This window comes from Plecotus auritus (genome assembly GCF_963455305.1).
Source record: "Plecotus auritus genome assembly, chromosome: 8".
NCBI lineage: Eukaryota > Metazoa > Chordata > Mammalia > Chiroptera > Vespertilionidae > Plecotus > Plecotus auritus.
Genome location: NC_137782.1, coordinates 98,721,672 through 98,742,504, shown reverse-complemented (window position 1 = coordinate 98,742,504; position 20,833 = coordinate 98,721,672). Strand labels below are relative to the sequence as shown.

Here is a 20,833-nt window from a genome sequence, read left to right as displayed (position 1 = left end):
ATCTTGCTTCATCCGTGAGGAGTAACTAGCTTCTGACCCCAGCTAACAAATCAAAGAAAGCTTTGGAGAGATCAAACTGTTCCTAGTAACTGTGTCCTAGAACAAAGCTAAACAATATTTAATATGAATACAAAATTTTCAGCACTCAACAAGGTAAAATTCAGTGTCTGCCTCCAATCTAAAATTGTCAGGCATACAAAGAAGGAGGAAAATACAACTCACAATGAGAAAAATCAATCCATTGAAAGTGACCCAGAGCCCTAGCTGGTTTGGCTCAGTGGATAGAGCATTGGCCTGCAGACTAAATGGTCCCAAGATCAATTCTGGTCAAGGGCACATGCCCGGGCTGTGGGCTTGATCCCCAGTAAGGGGTGTATAGGAGGCAGCCGATCAATAATTCTCTCTCATCATTGATGTTTCTTTCTCTCCCTCTCTTTTCCTCTCTGAAATCAATAAAAATATTTTTTTTAAAAGAAAGTGACCCAGAGCTGACATAGATCTTAACATTAGTAGACACAGACATTAAACCTGTACAGCATGTTACCATACTGAATGCTATAGGCAACTGTAACACAATGGTAAATATTTATGTGCCTAAACATAGAAGAGGCACAGTAAAAATATGGCATAAAAGATAAAAATGGTGCACCTGCACGGGCGCTTGCCAGGAATGGAGTTTGCAGGGCTAGACATTGCTCTGGATGAGCCAGGGGTGAATGGGTGATGTGAGGCCTGTGCACCTCAGGGCACTTTATGAATGCTGTGCACTTAGGCTACAGTCAACATATTTTTTTAAATTCTTACGTCGTAAAGTAATCTTAGCTTTAACTTTTTTACTTCAGAAACTTAACTCTTTTATAATAACACTTAGCTTAAAACAAACACATTGCATAGCTGTACAAAAAGATTCTTTATATTACTCTATTTTTAAATTTTTAATTTATTTCTTCATTTTAAACTTTTTTGGTAAAAACTAAGATACAAACACACACATTAGCCTAGGCCTGCACAGGGTCAGGATCATCACTATCACCGTCTCCCACTCCACGTCCTGTCCTCTCTGGGGGTCTTCAGAGCAGCAACACGCATGAGCTGTCCTCTCCTGTGACAACACACCTTCTGCTGGAGCACCTCCAGGGCTCTTCCTGAGGGTCACCCTTCAGAAATCTGTCCATGGTGGTCGGCTTGGTTTCTTTTTTCCAGCATAGACTTGCTTATAAGCACAGGAGCACGCCTCCCTAGGAATGAAACCTTTCTGTGTTGGGGCCCGTGTGTTAAGGAGTTGGCTGAGGTCTAAAAGCTGCTGTGAAGCCTTCACTGAGTTTCTTGGTGCTTCTTTTTCTTCCCGTGCGGTGTCCTTTTCTCTCACCTCTGCCGCTCTGCCCTGCTGTCCCAGGCCCAGTGGCTCCTCCGTAGTCAGTCCCGGAGCTCAGTGCACCCTCCTCCACCAGCTTGGAGGTGCTGGCATCTCAACCATGGGCTGGTGGTTTCTGCGACCTCCTCATCCTTGGCAAATCCTTTGAAGTCACAGGCTACGACGTCACTAGGTGATAGGGATTTTCAGTTCCATTTTAATCTCATGGGACCACGTTGTACATGTGGCCGTCATTGTCCAAAACATAACTATGTGGTGCGTGACCATAAGCCAGCAATGAACAATTAGAATTAGACATTAAAAACACAATAGCATTTACATTAGCACCAAAAAAGGAAATACTTCGGCATAAGTCTAACAAAGTACGAGATCTGTATAAGAAAAACTACAAAATCCTGATGAAAGAAATCAAAGATCTAAATAATACCCAGATATTCCATGTCCACAAATAGGAAGACTCAACGTAGTTAAAATGTCAATTCTTCCCAATTTGATCTGTAGATTCAATGCAGTCCATCAAAATTCCAGCAAGTTATTTTATGGATATCAACAAAATGATTCTAAAGTAACATGGAGAGGAATAAACAGAGTGGCCAACACAACATTGAAGAAGAACAAAGTTGGAAGACTGACACAACCCAACTTCAAGACTTACCGTAAAATTATGGTGATCAAGACAGTGTGGTATTGGTGACAACAACAGACAAAAGACCAATAGGACAGAAGAGAGAGCCCAGAAATAGACCCAACAAAACAGTTAACTGCTCAGTGACAAAGGAGCAAAGGCAACACAATGGAAAAAGGACAGTCTCTTTGACAGTTGGCGCTCGCACAACTGGACATCCACACGTGCAAAAACCTCACAATAGTCACATGAAAGTTCTAGAAAATAACATAGAAGAGAATGTAGCTGACCTTGGGCATGGCAATGATATTTTACATACAACACCAAACATATGATCCATGAAAAAAAAAAAGATGGGCTTTAGTTAGTAATGTATCGGTCTTGGAACATGAATTATAACAATGTGCCACACTGATGCACATCACTAATAACAGGACTGCACTATCACTACAACTTTTCTGCAATCTCAAAACTACAGACTATTCCTTTCTCATCTTCACCTGAGGGTATTTTCTTCATTGCTTTTTAAGAAAGTGGAAGGGAGGGTGGGAGGGAGAGAGAGAGAGAAGCATCAATGTGAGAGAGACACCAACTGAATGTGCCCTGACGGAAACTGAGACCCTTCCATGTGCGGCCAGCACTCTAACCATTGATTAACCCAGCCAGGGCCAGACTATTACTTCTTTGAAATGATAAAATAAAAGCTAGAAGAAGAAGCAGACTCACACAATGTGACGTGATAAAGCGAGTTTCCAGGCAGAAAGCAAATGATACCAGATGGAAATGTAGATCTACACAAAAGTATGAAGAGCATTGGCAAAGATAGCCACATGGGGAATGTACATATAAGCTATATGTCTGCACAGTAAATGTTTTCCTTCGTGTGCCTGTCCTGGCTGAGGATACCACTTGTTTTATTTGCCACAGAGCTGCCGCTCTTACTGTGGGCAAAGACTGCCTTGGCAGTTACAGTCACGGCGATGTTTATCAGCTCGGAGCCTCCTGTTCTGAGGAGCAGCTGCTCCATTCCCAAACCTCAGACAGTGACCAGGAAGCTGAGTCAGGGCTGCAGATGGAGGCTCCTTCGGCTGGTGGAGTGAAATTAGACAAACGTGACGGGGGGCGGAGGGGAGGTCTTCCCTGCTCCCATGTCAGCCAGGAAGCACTGCTAAGGAAGGCCACCCTCACTGCCTTTTGCAAAGGACGTGGGAGGGTGGGTGGCAGCTCCACCCGCCCCCCTTTCTGACATCTCAATGGAGGAGGAAGGTCTAGTGCCCACCCTCTTGGTGTCCTGGGTCTCTGAGTGAGGTCCTTGCCAGCAGATGCATGAAACACCATGAGGCGGGAAGCAGGCGGGGGCGGGGCACCTCCCAGAGTGGCCTTGGCCCTGAGCCTTCTCTCCTGTCTCTGACAGTGCAGAAAGTGAGCCTGGAGGGTCTGCACCTCAGCAGCTTGAGGCCACAGTGATAACAAGATTCCAACTTCACCACAAGGTGTCGCCACAGCACAGCTTTTGTGATGGGAACATCCAAACTAGGTTCTCTGAAAAGGGGGAAAAATATTTCTTCCTCTTTTTAAGGCATTTGCAACCAGAACGGAGTCAATGCACGGCTCAGAGTCCTGTCAGAGCCTCTCTGCTGTGTGCTGCGCAGGCAACTGGGCGTGATGTTGACTTGAAAATACTGGTGAACTCTAATCTTTTTATTTGTACATGTAAAATGACTCATAAAATAAAAATAACTTATCTTAAAACAAACCACCTTAATAAAAAGTTCCCATGCAAGGGCGGGGGGGGGGGGGGGCGGTCCACTTGGCTAGGCCATTGTGCCCAGGTGGTTGGTCAAACATCAGTCTAAATCAGCCGTGGGCAAACTACGGCCCCGCAGGCCGGATCCGGCCTGTTCGGCTGTTCTATCCGGCCCGTGGAGCCCGCGGAGCCGAAAGAGCGGAGGGTTCTCTTGCTCTCCCCTCCGCTCCTTCACCAGCAGCAGTGTTAACATGGCAATGTCAGGAAACACGGGAAACACAGCCGCAGCTCCTTCTTCTGAGTGGGCGGATTTATATCCGCCCATTCAGTAGAAGGAACAACCTCTCAATCTTCCAGACACTTCTTGTAATGCCCGTGGACACGTCTCCCCTGACATCACCCTGGGAATGCGTAGACATGTTATCGTGGTGATGTAGGGAGACACGCCCTTGGAGAGCACAGTATCAGAGCCTTTCTCAGGTAAGATTAAGAGCTCTACTCAAACACAATTTTTTCCTGTTCCCACATTCTGTACATCACAATGACTTGTTAATAAAACAACAAAGACTTTCAGCTTTTAGGGCTTGTATCCACTGCAGGTTTTTTTTCCCACTGCGGACGCGCGCAGCAGGGAAAAAGACACACAGAGGACATGTTACACTAGCCATGCTGCGGCTGCATTTTTTTGCTGATGCGGCTGCATTTTTTTGTGGTATCAGTAACGCTACCGTGGCCACTAACCGCATGTGTTAGCGGCAAAACAAATGCATTTTGCGCTGCGTTTGCTTCTCCCCCTTGCGCCTGTAAAAATGCGTGCTACAGGGCATTTGTGTTAACATGCACCACTGCACATTAGCATCAACGCAAACATGATGGAAACCTGTGTACCCTGCATTAACCCTAACTGCGCTGCATTGCAGTACTGCACCACACTGCAACGGCAGCACGGCTAGTGTGAACGAACCCTAATTCAGTGGGTTGGACAAAAAGATTGTATAGAAATGTGATGAACTAAAGATTTTATTACAAAATCGCTTAATTTCAGGGTTTCAGAAGTAATTGGACAAATGAAAAACTGAAAATCAAATGTTCATATCTAATACTTGAATGAAACCCTTTCCTGGTAATGACAGCCTGAAGTCTTGTACTTATGGACATCACCAGATGCTGGGTTTTCTCCTTTGTAATGCTCTGCCAGGCTGTCACAGTAGGGGTATATATATATAAATAGCCTGCCATTTCCAGCTTTTAATAAGAAAAACTGTTGCAATGGGCATTTAAAAGTGGCACTTGGTTGTTTTTATAGAGTCCAGTGGATGCAATCTGACATTGATAATGGGCTCTTTCACATTATGTGCACTGCGGCTGTTTTTTGCCAGTAACGGAAGTGCTAGTGGTAACTACTGGTTACCCATGTTTTGCACTGCCCTAGCACCTCCCATACAAGTGTGTCTGGAAGACACAGCAATGTGCAGCTATGTGTGTTACCATAAACAAAGGGCCTGTGTGAAAGATACACAGGTTTTCTATGGAGGAAAGGGGTTGTTCTCTATGGTCAGGGTGTGCCTCTGTCCCATGTCTGAACTTTTTCAGATGATTTTGTTATATATTTTTTAGAAGACCAAAAATGTTATAGTAGAGCAAATTTAATCACTTGTTTTTATACTTTACTGTCTTATTTTAGTAAAGAATTTAATAAGAGAACGGTACTGTTGGTTTTAGCCCAATATTAAACATGAGTGGACCAAAGAAAAGGAAAGTGGACAGTGAATGCCGAGTGTTTAAGAGGGAGTGGACAACAAAATATTTTTTCACCAAAGTCCTATCAATGCCGGTATGTCTGATATGCCAGGAAACATGTGCAGTCTTCAAAGAGTACAATCTCAGCCGTCACTTTGCCACAAAGCATGGCAACTATGCTAGCAAGCAGTCACCTCAAGAACCGGGAGGCTACTGCACAGAGGTTGATGGCTAAATTACAGGCTCAGCAAAATGTCTTTCACAGACAAACTGCAATTCAAGAGACAACTACCAAAGCAAGTTTTATGCTATCATTCAAATTAGCAAAAGCTAGCAAACCTCTCTCTGAAGGCGAGTTTTTTAAAGAATGTATGATAGAGACAGCAGGTCTCTTGTGTCCAGAGAGCAAAGGCAAGTTTGAAAAACTCAGCTTATCGCGCAGGACAGTGACTCGTCGAGTGGAACTGATTGATGAAGACTTGGCCAGCAAGTTAAATAGTAAGGCAGAGTTCTTTAAGTTTTATTCACTGGCATTGGATGAAAGTAATGACCTAAAGGACATTGCTCAGCTCTTAATTTTTATCCGAGGGATTAGTGACAATTTTGAAATTACGGAGGAGTTTTTAGCCATGGAGCCACTGAAAGGAAAAACACGGGGAGAGGACTTGTATGACCGAGTGTCTACTGTCATCGAGAAAATGAAGCTACCATGGAGTAAACTTGCTAATGTCACGACAGATGGATCTCCAAATTTAACTGGAAAAAATGTTGGACTGCTAAAAAGAATTCAGGATAAAGTGAAAGAGGAGAACCCTAACAAAGATGTTACTTTTCTTCACTGTATTATTCACCAGGAATCATTGTGCAAGTCTATATTACAACTTAATCATGTTGTTAATCCAGTCGTAAAGCTTGTTAATTTCATTCGAGCAAAGGGACTTCAGCACCGTCAGTTTATTAAGTTTCTGGAGGAAACTGATGCGGATCACCACGACTTACTTTACCACTCTCGTGTCCGCTGGTTGAGTTTGGGCAAAGTTTTCCAACGAGTGTGGGAGCTCAAAGAAGAGATTGGTGCATTTTTGAAATTAAAGGGGAAGTCTGACGAATTTACTGAGCTGAGTGACAAGAATTGGCTGTGTGACTTTGCATTTGCTGTAGATATATTTTCACATTTGAATGAGCTAAATGTGAAGCTACAGGGAAAAGATCAGTATGTACATGACATGTACACTAATGTGAAAGCCTTTAAATCGAAGCTGATTTTCTTTTCCAGACAAATTTCAGACAAAGTCTTCACTCATTTTGCCACACTAGCCACACAGAAGGAGACCATCCAAAACATGAAGAAATACAGCAAATCACTGGATGACCTGCATGCAGAATTCTGTCGCTGGTTTTCTGATGTTGAAAAAATTGACCAGTCACTTCAACTGGTGGCCTGTCCTTTGTCACAAAACCCTGAAACAGCACCAGAAGAGGTGCAACTGGAACTCATCGATCTTCAGTCTGACTTTGTCCTAAAGGAGAAATTCAGCTCTCTTGAACTAAGAGACTTTTATGCTTCACTTAATGAAGCCACTTTTCCAAACATCCGGAGGATGGCACAGAAGATACTGGTGCTGTTTGGGTCAACCTATGTTTGTGAGCAGACATTTAGCGTCATGAACATCAACAAAGCCCCTCACAGATCCAGCTTAACTGATGAACACCTCAGATCTATCCTGAGAATAGCCACAACAAAACTAACTCCAGACTTTGATGCATTAGCTAAAAAAGGAGACCAACAACACTGTTCCCACTGAAATTGATGTTTTAAAGACCAAAAACCTTTCAACCCAGTCTACATTGCCATCTACATCTACGTCCCAGACATAATTTGGAAGTTGCACTAAAGAAAATGTTTAATTTACTGTTTACACATTTTGTTCTTTTCTATTTGTTTTAGTTTTTAATTATTTTACTATATTTAAGTTTAATTTGAAAGGCTTTTGTACCTTTCCTTTGTTAGGCAATTTTATTTTGCCTTTGCCATCTTCAATATAAGGTATGTTATTGTGCTATGATTCCTCCATTTTTTGAAGTTTCAAATTATAATAATTAGTGTTTACATTCTTCTTGTTAAAATGTTTGAAATGAATAAAACTACTGAAATAAAAAAAAAGACCGTACCCTTTTATGTAATGATGTTTACTTTGAATTTATATTAGTTCACACAAATACTCCATCCATGCTTTTGTTCCGGCCCTCTGGTCCAGTTTAAGAACCAATTGTGGCCCTCGAGTCAAAAAGTTTGCCCACCCCTGGTCTAGATGTTGCTGTGAAGGCTTTTTTGATGTTTTTGTGTGTTTTTTAAAAGTGATTAACATGTAAATCAGTAAACTTTGAGTACGGCAAATTCTTCTTCATCATGTGGGTGAGCCTCATCCAAGCAGTTGAGGCCCTAAAGCAAAGACGGAGACCCCCAGGGAAGAATGAATTCAGCCCCAGCCAGCCTTCCGGTGGGAAGCTACAGCATTAGCGCTTCCTGGGTCTCCAGCCTTCTGGCCTGGCCTTCAGAGTTCAGCCTGAGCCCCAACAATCACATGAGCAATTTGTTAAAATAAATCTATTATATAACTAATCTATCTCCTATTGGTTCTGTTTTCCTGGAGAAACCTGACTAATGCAGGGTCCTTACAAAGAAGTGGCACCAGACCCGGGTCCAGAGGTCTGTCTACAGGACACCACACTTACTAGGATGTAGTCCCAAGGTTAAGGTTCCCTGCCCCTTCGCCAGCTCCCCGCCACTCATCACTCTCTCTTGTGGCTGAGGAGAGGGAAGAGCATGAGTGGGTAACCGCCTCAGTGAAGGGCCAGTTTGGGAAGAGTGGACTCCAGAACTCCGGCTGAAGCTGTTGGTGGCAGGTGTCACTTGGAAGGTGGCAGTAGCAGATGCGGGCGCTCTGCGGGTGCCAGGTGGGCAGCAGCGAGACTGTGGGTGCTTACGGGAGGCCTGTGTGGCAGCTGTGCGCAGACATCCGGTGGCTGCCACCAGCCAGGGGCAGAGCTCGAAACCAGGAATGGCAGCTGGTACAGATGGGAAGGGGGGCGGGTTCGAGGGTGTCCTCAGGGTGAGTGAGCTGGGGTCTAGGCTACCCCTCCTTCAGCAGCATGTAGTGGGGGCCCCTTTATTGAGAGGCTGGAAGTGACCTGCAGAAGGTTCTCGGGCCGCGGGGGAGAGGGGAGGACATGGGCCAGATGCAGCCTAGAGCCTTCACCTTCTGCATCGGAAGCCAGAGCCCCCATGACAGACCTCACCCAGCACTCCTGACTTATCGCTGCACCATCCCTCAGCCCCTGCGGACACACTGCCCCGCCTGCCCCTACAGAGCATACATCCCTGAGGGGCTGTGGCTCCCCACCCCCTCCAAAGCTCTGTACTGAGCCGAGGAGTGGGAACTAGAGACCCTCTGAGAAGGGTCCGTCTGGGCCGCTCCATGGTGCTGAGCTTCTCCCCAGACCACACCAGCTCTGACCCTCCATCTTGGCCGGGTCAGGGTCTGTGCAACATCCCACTTAAAGGGTTTAGGGGCTTGAACAATATTCAAAGGTCACGGTCCTGGCTCGTCTCCCACACACAGGGCGGCAGCAGCAGCTTGTGGGGAGGGTACTGGGCTGCATGATTCGACCTGCCCACTCCCACCTGCCCACCCACGGTCCCTTAACACCTGCTCCCAGGAGCCATTCAAATGCCCAACCAAACTGGGTGCCTTTGGCAGAGACACCCACATTCCCAGCTTTACCGACACATCCACAGGCTCCCCTACTCGGATCTGCTGGTGCCCCACTCCCAGGACTCCTCGCATGAGCACCCCATGCATTACATGCCACAGGTCTGGGGATACAGCCCGTCTCCTGGGTCCTGGACCCTCCCCCCACTCTGGCCTGACTATGGGGGCACCCTGCTCAGCTCCACAGGCAGGGGGACCAGAGGAGCTCTAGGGGATGTGCCTTTGCCTCAAGGAGTCCTGAGGGCCTCTGAGCAGGGCCACCCTCCTGGGGAGGGTCGGAGCATCCTGGCAGGGGATGGCATCTACCTGGGCCAACTCTTCCAAGAGGGGGGCAACCCTGTTCCTCCACTCCCTGCCCCTCCCCCCCACACACACTCCCCAGCGAACTCTCAGCCTGCAGAGTGGACACTTCAGAATCAGCCTTGCTCACATCCAAGCACCTGTGTGCTGATGAGCAGGGGCACAGTCCAGGCCACAGGCACCCCGTCCCCAGTGAGGCTTCAGCAAAGGGGACCCCAGGACACAGGCTTGTGGTACCCTCTGTCCTACAGCGGCACTGGCACCTCTACACCCCACGTGCCCAGCCTGTCTGCTCAGACAGGACTTGAAAATGAAACCCGGGATTTCTAAAGTTGCTCCTTTGCTCACATGGTAAACAGGAGCTCCAGGTCACCCTGCAGAGCCACATTCCCAGGGAGGTCAAAGTGTGCCCCTAACCTAGCCTGACCCTGGGGAGCTAGAGCCCCGCGCAGGAGCAGGAGACAGTGAGGTGCTGCTGCAAGGCCAGGGCTGAAGCCAACAAGAGGGAATCTGTTGCTCTGTGGCCTCCTGTAACTGGGAATTGCAAGGGTATAGCCTTCAGGTCTGGCTGGATCCAGGAGCTCTGAAAAGGTCCTTACAGAGCTCTTTCCTCCCTTCCTCCCCCCTCCACCTCTCTCCCCACTTCTCAGCCCTGCCTCCCTTGAGGGGTCCAAGCTCTCTCCTTTTGTAGGCTTTCTCCTTGTGGCCGGGAGAGATGGCCGAAGCAGCCACTTACCCCCCAGTTACACTCTCAGCAGGAAGACTTCTCCCTGAGCCTATAAGAACACACTGGTTTGTACATGCCTGGGCATGTGGGCAGGAGGGTGCAGCGTCTTAGACCTTCTAGAACCACACCTCGGGAAGTTGCGGGTTCCCTGAGTGGCAGCAGGAAGAGGCCTGAGATGAAAGCCCACCCCCCCAACTCCCCCACAAGGTGAGCAAGGGCTGCCCACCAAGGTAACGGGCGCAGGCACAGAGGCAGCGTGCGCACAACACACTCCCATCATAGTCAGAGTGGGCTTTTATTAGGAAATCCCCCGCCAACACACTGAGAAGTACTGTGCTGTGGGTTCCACGCATTTCCTGAGGAAGGAGGGTCACAGTATGAGCTCAGAGGAGCTGGTCCAGTGGGCGGGCGAATGCTCAGTGCCGCGGTCAGCACCCCCAGCGACAGGACTCGCCATCACGATCTGCACACGGACGCAGCACGACACACAGCTGCGCTACACACATCAACATAAACACAGAGCTGCTGGGGGCCTGCAACAAAGGAACCGAAAGGGAGAAAGAGAACCAAGTCTTTCCATTGGACCAAGGGAGGGCCATCCCCCAAACCACCAACTCCTCCATTACAAAACACTTTTTAAAAATTCCATTATTAAAAGAATAAATAACAAAATATATTAAAAATAATTTGATTGCATCAAAATTATAACTAGAAGTTATAGCAAGATTTCCTGTATGTGTGGCCTACCTCATAGTCAAATCGTTAATTTTGCTTTGATTTCATTTATTTCTCTCTCGTGGTATCCTGGCATGTGGGGGGCTACTTCAAACAGTATAAAATTAATAAATAAAAATGTCAAATAAATAGCAAATGTTAACATAAAAAAGGTTGTGAATATAAATACTTACATCTTGACAAAATTAAATAATTTACAGAATAATTAAACTAACTACTTTTTTATTTCTTCCAGAAAGAGCAATTTCTCTACTTGTAAATACTAACTTGGAATTGCAGTCACAACTGATTTGGACTCTATTTACATGTAGGAACATTGTGTTTTTAACACATTAAATTAAAATTTACCTTTTTTCGCATCTTTAGATCTAACAAGGAGTGAAACCTTGGTGTCTCCGATTAGAATTTGTCCCCTGACCTCACAGACACTGTCCCGCCTCAGTCGAGCTGAGCTGACCCCTGCAGTGACGGGTCAGGCCTGGGTCAGGCACCGAGTCCAGGCCCAGCCCTGAGCCAGGCCTGTGCAGAGCTGCAGCCCGGGAGGGGCTGCCCCGCCGCTCTGCCTGTGCAGCGCTGGGCAGCCAGCGCCCAGGCGTGAGGTGCTTTCCGAGTGAGCCAGCGGCTGACTTTCAGGGGCGCCCCAGGTTAGACACCTTGAGCTGATGGTGGGCTGCAGGCCTGCTCCTAACTTACCCTCTGGAGCGGTGCTTTGTTCCATCTTAACACAAAACTGAATTAACTGAAAACAGAAAACACACTCGCCACACTGGCCTTACAGAGCAGACGCGCCGGCTGGGCCCAGGCTCGCCATGGCCACCCCAGCACCACAGACACGGGAACATCGTGGTCACAAACTCCAAAACTTCCCTGAGAACCACTGGAGACCTCGAGCTGTACTTCAGATTATTTTCAGAAAACAAAAATAAATCCCTTTGTAATACTTCACACTCTGCTCTCGCTCAGGGAGGCTGCGGCCTCGGCCTGACCAGCATCGGAGGGAGCCCACCCTCCAGGCACCCCTCTGATCAACCGCGAGGCGGGCTGCCACCCAGAAGTCACTGTGACTTGGGAACCTCTGGGAGGGCAGTGAGGGGGAGGTAAACATGGAGCCCAGCTGGGGTCCTGGCACCCCATCCAGGCGGGGCCTAGACCTGGATGCCCCTCACGGCCTGCTTGATGCTCTCCAGGAGGGCCCTGTGCTCGGGGTTCTGGTAGCTCTCCCGGCTGGAGCACATGTCGGTGAGGGTGCTCACGTAGGCGTCGAAATTCTGTTCACATATTGGCTCCTGGAGGACAGAACCAGTCTAGCAAGCCCTGCCCGTGGCAGCCCCTGCCCACAGCAGCCCCGGGGTTTCAGGGGCTGTGGAGCTGCAGGGGACGAGGCCACACCCACCCAGCACTGACTGCCCCCTCCACTCTGTCACCCAGGAGGGTTGGCTGTGGATCTCCAGCAACTCAGGAGGACAGGAGTGTGTGGCAGCAGCCCGCCCCGTGCACCCTCAGGACCACCTGCTGCTCACCATGTGTGGAAGGCGGATGTTGGCGAGACTTTGGATGAGGGCCTGGCTCAGGCCCGACAGCTCCAGAAACAGGGCTTCATTCTGCTCCTCGATGAGCTTGTTCTCCTGCTCAATGGTCCGCAGGCTCTTCTCCATGGAGGAGATCTACACCGACAGAGACAGGAGCCGCGTTCCTCATGTCCTCCTGGGCCCAACTCCTGCCTCGGAGGGAGGGCCCTGCCCCAGGGAGGGGCTGGCAGCGACCTGGTCCCTGGGTGCAGGGCACACGGTGACTAGCAGGGCAGTGTGGGCCATGGCTTGTGTGTGTCTTCCTCGGGGTGAAGGAAAGGAGCCCAGGCAAGCTCAATCCTGGGCAGCTTCATAGTCCTTGTTTGTGATGGGAATTCTGCACCCAGTGGGGTGTCTGCTGCCTTTGGGTTTCCACCCCACAAAGACCAGCAATGTGTCTAATGCAGCTGTGGAGAGTGGGGGGCGGGGGGGGGGGAGGGCAGGCAGCCACTGTCCCCAGCAGCCCATCACCGAGGGGAGCGGCTGATGGCTCCTCCAGGCACCCTGACAGGGCCCTGGGGTTTCCAGCAGGACACCAGAGGGGACTCCCAGTCAGAGCCCAAGGGGGCTCCTGGTTCTACAGTGGAATGCCAGAAGACAGCGATGCCTGGGCTGGCGGCCATGGGCAGTGCTGTCTGCTCTGGGCGGCTCAGGCCACCTGTGCAGCCGTGCAGAGGCGTGTGGCTAGCACAGGAAGGTGGGAAGCCTGCCCTGAGGCCGGGCCTGGAGAAGACATGCTTGGGGACACCCCCTGCCTGACTGCATTTCGCAGGAGCCTGGGCTCAGAAAGTTCAGTGTTGGTGGTGACACTGTTGTGGGGGGAAGGGGGACAGGGGGATGTTTTCCTCCAGCCAGGTGGCTCTGTGACCAGTGGCTGGGAGCATCCTGAGTCGGCACCTGGTGGCAGCTCAGACTGAGGATGAGCTGGGCGTCTGCCTCTCAGCTTCAGCCTCCACCCAGCACCGGCTGAAACTCCCTGGAGGGGGCAGGGAGTCCTCCCTAAAGGACTGCTGAACACGCTTCTGTAGGTGGGCGTGGCACCCTGGCCGTGTGACTCAGTGGGTAGAGCGTTGGTCCTCAGACTGAAGGGTCCCAGGTTTGATCCAGTCAAGGGCACACCCCTCGGTTGCAGGCTAGATCCCTGGCCTGGTTGGGACGTGTTGGGAAGCAACCAATCAATGTGTCTCTTTCACATCAATGTTTCTCTCTCTCCCTCCCTCCCCCCCCCCCCCCGCCCCGCCCCGCCTCTCTAAAAAGAGAGAAAGGAGCCCAGGTGAGCTCAATGGAAAAATATCCTCAGGTGAGGATTAACAACAACAAAAAAAGATGGGTGTTGGCAAATGAAGAGAAATTAGAGGTGCTACCTGCTGGTTACTGATGCCAGAGGGCCCATGGTCTTTGAGAAGGCAAGGGCCAGGGCGGGACAGACACGGCACAAAGATGTGTCTTGGAGCCCAGAGACGGCCTGAGGCCCTCTATGCTTCCACTGCCCATGAACCTGGGGAAGATGCCGCTGGCATAGTAAAACCTCCCTGACCTCCAGGGCTGACGCTGTGTTTACATGGCCTCTGAGTGACAGGCAGCCAGCTAAGCCCTTTGCCTGGGAGGAAGGAGCAGAGTTAGACATGTCACGTGGCAGCCTCGGGTCAGGAGCCCCATTTTCTGTGCCGTCCTCGCTGCCCTCAAGTCCGACAGGGCCTGGTCCCCTCCTCATCCCTTTGTCCCGTCAGCCACAGGGACACTACTCTGTGCGGCCCCACCTCTGTATGCCCAGCTCTGCTCCAGCCCCACTCAGCATCCAAGGGCAGGCCATGGTCTCCTTTTCAAGATGAGATTTTTACTGCTTTTTTTCTGATCGCAAGCATTCACTTGGGGGAAATCCGAGGGATGTGGCACACACACGTGGAGTCCTTGGTAATGCCACCGATCAGCGGCAGCGCTGCTTTCTTGCAGAAACACGCTCCTCTGACGACCCGTGGAGCTGACTGCACTGTATCCGCCCCACAAGGACAGAAAGGTGTGCCCAGCCTGTGTGGCCACGCGGCGTGGGGCCAGCTCTGTCCAGGCTCTTCCAACCCACACTGTGGTGTGCTCCTCCCAACACTAACTCTGATGGGGCCACCAACCGCCAGTGCCAGAGGTCCAACACTGACTGGCAGAGTGGGCCAGAGGCGGCCATGAGCACCGTGCTCATCTGCCCAGCCCAGCAGTGACCTTGGTGTGGGGCTCGGCTCTTCCCTCCTCAGAGAGGAGGCCAAGGACCAAAGACAAAAGGACTTTGTTGAATTGAGGGCCAGTGGGCAGGTGGGCAGAGCCACCCACCTGGGACTGCAGCTGCACCATGGCGGCCTCCATTTCTGAGTTGGACTCGTTCAGGTCTCGAATTTCCTGGTTCAGCTGCTTGATCTCCTCGTCGTTCTCCAGCACTGCCCAGAGAGAAAGCCTGGTGGTGGCTCTCGGCCTCACACCCAGGCCAGCGAGTGGGGGTGTGGCAGAGGTCTGCTCTCTGGATGGAACTGGGGCCCCTTTTTAAGCAGAGGCACCTGGCCTGCTTTCTGAGCTCCCCTTGGTGAGTGGCTCACCTCCCACATTTCATGCTGAGAAGGCTGGTCTGCGGCCACTGGCTGTGTCTGTGGTTTGCCTCCTGGCCCTGGGCCACAGGCATTAATTGCCAAGAACAACATGGAAGTGTTTTCAGATGATACTGAGTTTCCTCAGCTGCCTTCTCCATGGAGACTGAGCTCTCTGCTCCACAAGCCTGCAGGGCACAGCCTCCAGGGCGGCCAGCAGGCTGCTCTGATGCCAAGACTCACCGATGCCCAGGTCAGAGCTGGAGTGCTGGGGGCCCAGACACAGGCCCCCTCCCAAGGTTGGGAGACCCATTGTCTCAGGTCAAGGGATCTGTCTCCACCATGATGGGTTCTGCATCTTTAACCCCCTCCCTATGGTAAGGCTCTCTCACCCCGGGTGCCAAGGTCCCATGCAGACGCTGCCCGAGGGGCGTCCTTACCATCACTAGTCTTAAACTTCGTGCCGAGAACATCATCCCCTGAGAGTTTTCCCTTCTTTCCAGCAAAGGTTGCTCTGGGACAGCCGGACAAGCTGGAAGCAAAAGTCACACATCAAAAACCAGCCCAAGGTCACATATCCCAATGGTGGCCTGGGAGGGTCCTGAATGGAACTTTCTAGCTCATGACCTTTTGCCCCCTCACCCAGGGACAGTCCCCCAGCTCCCTTCATCCTCGTCTAGGACCCTGGTCACTGCCCTGAAGACTTGTCTCCCAGATGGCCTGGGAAGCTGACACCTCCCTCAGCACCCTCCCAGCTACGCCTCCCCAGCGGGGACCACGGCTGACCGCACCAGGCGTTTCACGTGTTTGTTTGCAGCCATCTTCCCACCCGCCCTGCCCATGTCGCTTCCAGGAGGGCCAGCTGTCAATCTCATCTCTGCTGTCTCTCCAGAGCCTAGTGCTCCGTGGACTCCAGGAGAGCTTGTGGAGTGAGTGAGTTAATCAACCTCATGGTGGACAGACGAGGGCAAATACAAGAAGGAAGACAGGACCCGGTGGTGGCCCTGTGCATCTCACCCATCACCTGGCACAGAGGAAGCGGGCTGACGAGAAAGGTTCACTCGCCCTGGGGCGGGGGGGCGGGGGGGTGAGCCCCTAGGACTGCTGACAGGACGAGGAGGGGTCTTGTCACCAGGCCTCTTTGCAAGACAGGCAAGGCCTGGCCCCAAACTTCAAAGAGGCCCCAGCATGAAGGCAGGGCCTGGAGCATGGCAGCCAACGCTGCTCCTGAGACGCTGGCCGCTGGGGCGAGAGGGACCCGGGCACGTGGAGGGAGGCGGTGACAGCCACCTCAGGACAGGCCACAGGCACATCACCTGGGCCACAGGCTTCCTCTCACCTCCCTAGGAGCTGCCAATCCTGGCCTTGATCTTCCCTCAAGAAAGTACCTGTCACCCCTGAGCCCTGTCAGGTCCCCAGGGGTCCCCAAGAGGCTCCCACATTGCGCAGAGGGACAGTTACCTCCGGTGGGTGAGGAAGCCCCCGTTGGCGTGGCCGGAGCCATCGCAGCCCGGAGTGGGGCAGGTGGGCCCCTCGTTCCTTGGTGACTTCCAGAATGAGGGGCCATTGAGGGAGCCCTCCTTCTGCCTGCGGGCAGCCAGCGGGCAGCCCGACGCGCTTCGGTGGGAGGCGTACTTGCCGCTGACGTGGCCAAGCCCCACGCAGCCTGGAACTGGGCACCTGGCACAAACGTTTCAGAGGTGAGCAAGGGGTGCTGGAGGAAGGGCCCAGAGACCCTCCCACACGGTCCCTGCCATGGTCGCAGCCCCAGGGAGGTGACAGAAGCAGGGATCACGGCCCCTCGCCAGCCTTGGCCTCCTGCCCCCTGCGTGGCCAGAGGGTCCCCAGCAGACTCTAACATGACTCCCTGGCCCCGAGGTGGCTCGCAGGGGTCTCTGGGTCCACACCTACTGGTAGACCTGCTGCCAATGCTGCCTTGTAACACGCCAGCGGTGAAGTGCCCGCTGGGACCACCCAGAGACCACTGGCTGGGAGCCTGCACCAAGCACAGGCCTGGGTGGCCTAGGAGTCACAGAGGGCAGAAGGGCACCCTGAGCCCAGCAGCTTGGGGACAGCAGGGGCCCTGCCACCCCACAGCACCCATAATGAGGCTGGTCATGGCATGATGCCCATGGTTGTCCCAACTTCGCCACATCTGAAATGGCGATGGAAACCATAGCTCGTGTGGGAAACGGGCTCAGACACCCCACAGTGATCCAGCCTGAGGCTGGCCTTCCCTTTGTTCAGGTTGTTCAAGGAGAGGAAGGGGTCCCTACAGAAATCACAACGCCCCAGGGACAGGTGAGATGACGTGAGGGGGCCTCAGAGTGACTGCCCCGCACCCTGCTGTCAGACCCAGGCGGTCACAAACAGCAGGGCGAGGCTGAGAGCTCTGGGTGGCCTCATGGGGCGGGACCTAGCCCGGCAGCTCACAGCTGTTCCTTCTGAGCACCGAAGGGTCTGGGCTTTAGGGCCAACAGGGGACAGAGAACAAGCTCCTCTACCTGCAAGTTCCTAGTCTTCTCCCTCCAACAAGCGAGCCTCCTTTAATGTGATGCTGTCACCACTCTTTGTGCTACAGACCCGCCCGCGCACAGGGCCCAGGAGGGGACACACCACCCAGGTTACAGAGAGGTCCCCAGGCTCAGAGAAGTCAGGGCAGGAAGCCCATGGCAGGGCCAGGCTGTCCCAGGGCTCCTGCAGCACCGGGGTGGGGCAGGGGGGCGGGGGGTGCACTGCCCAGTGACAAGGCCATCTGGGTTTCTGGCCCCAACACCCCAGCCTCAGTCGGAGCAGCCGCCACAGACACTTTCCCGGCCTTATTTGTCCCCCTCTGCCAGCTCCCTTTCCTTAGTCATCCCACCCACACAGACCTTGGCCTGTGGGGTGTCCACTGACCCCATCCAAGGTCACCTCAGCCCATAGTTCAGAGCAGACACACTGCCAGGGGCTCACAGGGGTTTGGGGAGGTTCCGTTTTACACCCATCCCCAAACCTGGACACCTCCCAGCTGAAGGCGTCTTGTGGGAGGCTGGGCCAGGTGCCCATGAAGCCCCGACATGACAAGATCAAAAGGCCAAGTGAGTGGTGGGACCTGGAGTCTCCTTCGCTCTCTGTGTCTGCAGGGACTGTGTGCATAGTGAGCACTTTCTTCCCATCCACCCAGTGCCCAAATCTTCAGAGCTGTCAGGTGACTATGTTAATAAGTGTGTGGAATGCCGACTCGGGTGGCTTCTGCACTCCCCGGAAGCCTGTGCTGGGAGCAGGAGTGATGAGCCACCGGGACCCCAGATACCACTGCAGCCGAGGACAGAGAGCATCCAGCTCCTGACCCCAGGAGACTCCACAGACCTGGATGGCCAGTTACTCAGCTGTGGCCAAAGGGATTCCCCACAAAGTGCTGACGGGACTTAATCTCAAGCAGAGCAGACACAGGGGCCATAACGGGAGCGAAACCCCGTCCCGCAGCAGGGCGGCCTGCAAAGGGAGGCGCTGCGTGGGCAGCCCCCTCCTTGCATGGGAGCCTCTAGGAACTCGCCCTTCCTGTAAAGGTTGAGCATTTCTGAAAGTCACCTTCTCAGTTGGCTGCAGAAATCTTGTTTGTTTGTTTTGTTTTTTTAAACAAAGTTCACAGCACACGGGGAAGAGGAGCCGATTCCCCGTGAGCCTGCTCGTCCCTGGTGCTGGTTTGAATCATGGGCCAGGACAGCACAGTGCGCTCACAGCCTCCAGCAGCACCAGGCATCCACCCCTGCGACCCGGCAAGCCCCGGACTCTCAGGAGGAAACACGCGGGCCACCCTCGCAGTTAGCAGGCAGCATTCCAACAAAAACCTGTTTTGCATTTTTGATTTAGCTTCCATTACATTGTTACCGCAAAATGTAAGTGAAGAAAAAGGTCACAGCCTATTACACCAAAAGGCTATGGGCCCCCTGTGAAGCTGTGACGCTGACCAGTGGTAGCTCCCCTCAGCGGGGTGCGTATCTGGCTGTTCTTGGCCACCAGGCAACATGGTCAAGTCAGACCTGCTCCCCGCTTGGATCAACCTGGCGATCTGACCACACGGCGATCTGATGGCCCAGCCCCGCCATGCTGCCCCAGGTGCCACACAGGGCCACAGCCACTCCCTCCCACTCCTCAGCTGCCAGGAGGACCCACTCTTGCTTTGCCACATCACCTCTCAAAGTCCTGGGCACACTGCATGGTGAGGCACCCTGTTTGTCCCTGTGGCCTTGCCCCCACCTGCTGGTAGAGGTTCAAGTGGGCAAATGGCCTTCTGGGAAGGTTACCGTGCAATGACATCAGCCCACTGAGAGGGGGACACAGGACCAGGACACATGCACCCAGTCACGGGCCAAGCACCCTCAGTGAGAAGGTCAGAAAGGGTTTCAGGGACTTAGATCACATAAGGCACAGGCTGCCCCCCTCCTCCCACAGCCGTGTCGAGGCCCCAGTCCAGGGTGAACTCCAAGGATCTCACTCGGCTCCCGCGAAGGTGTGTGAGCGCGCATGTCTGTGAGTCCCACACTCACAACCGGCCACAAGATCTGCCATCTTTCTAACCATAGCCTCCTCCTCAACCCCTGCACCCACCCTTTCCCACAGACAGGCAGAGACCTAAGCCCTGCACCAGGTGGCCTCCGGTGCATGGGTAGCAGGGCCCTGTGCCTCTCAGCCTATGGCTGGGGTCTGTGTGCCCCGATACAATGTACAGGGCTCACGCCTTCGTAGGCGTCCACATACCTGGGGCGAGAACATCTGTACAAGCAGGTGTTGTCACTGCCTGGAGTGTTAGTGGAAAGGGGATCGAGAAGATACAGGAAAGCCCCAGCTCTGCAGGCAAGGCCCTGACTTACTTCATCAGCTCGGGGTCTTCCTTGTCGTCCTTCGTTGGCGTCACCTTGGCTCCGCTCTTCTTGGCACGAGGGCAGCCTGATAAGCTGGTTTTGAAAGAGGAAAAATACAACCGTGGTCCCAGAGCAGCAGCGTCTCACCCTGGGATCAGCAGCCCTGGAAGGCCCCGACAGGATGCGCCCCCAAGAGCCCAGCTCTGGTGCAGAGGCAGCCCAGCCTGGCTGCCAGCACCATTAACGTCTTACTTGGACCTTTACACCTTCACCTGAGAGAGAGGCCCGCCCCAGCATCCCTGGGCGCAGCAGGCTCACCTGCGGTGCGAAGCGTAGTTCCCTGTGATGTGGCCAGAGCCGTCGCAGCCAGGTGTGGGGCACCTGCAAAGCAAAGGGACAAGGGAGCTGGGACAGAGCCGGTGAAGACGCCCGCCCAGGGGGCCTCGCCGTCGGTGGTGCCCATCCTGGCCAGCCTTCCACCGGGCCTTTGGCCTTCACTGCTTTGCCAGTGATTCCTCCACGGAGTCCCAGGAAGGCCAAGAGGAGAGCACAACCCCACAGCAGGGATGCTGGGCTCTGAGCCTGGCCTCGTGCAGGGTTTGGGGCTGCAATAGAAGGTTCCAGAACACACACCAGCCTTCACGCTACACGGCAAGCCTAGCACCTAGCACCTTGGAAGGCAAGCCTAGCACCTTGTCTCATAGTGTCACTGGGAAGGAGAGGGCTTCCTGAAGGAGGCTGTGCCGTGTCAGTGCCACTCACACCGGCCCCAGGACCACTGCTCAGCGTGTTCTCACCCAGCGCAGGGCGGGGCGGGGCAGCACCG

The 20,833-nt window shown here is 52.9% G+C and overlaps 1 protein-coding gene across 1 annotated transcript in view; it reads right to left on the bottom strand.

Annotated features, from left to right (window-relative positions):
• Window positions 1–10,569: 10,569 nt before the first annotated feature.
• Window positions 10,570–20,833, bottom strand: part of MYT1 (myelin transcription factor 1) — a 53,412-nt gene continuing 43,148 nt past the window's right edge. Inside the window, exons 17-23 of the mRNA XM_080686457.1 lie at window positions 20,326–20,388; window positions 20,017–20,100; window positions 16,622–16,840; window positions 15,601–15,692; window positions 14,913–15,016; window positions 12,543–12,686; window positions 10,570–12,308 (exon numbers count right to left, since the gene is read on the bottom strand). Coding sequence (XP_080542583.1) covers window positions 12,168–12,308; window positions 12,543–12,686; window positions 14,913–15,016; window positions 15,601–15,692; window positions 16,622–16,840; window positions 20,017–20,100; window positions 20,326–20,388 — 847 coding nt within the window. The 3' untranslated portion in view covers window positions 10,570–12,167. The remainder of the gene's footprint in view (window positions 12,309–12,542; window positions 12,687–14,912; window positions 15,017–15,600; window positions 15,693–16,621; window positions 16,841–20,016; window positions 20,101–20,325; window positions 20,389–20,833) is intronic.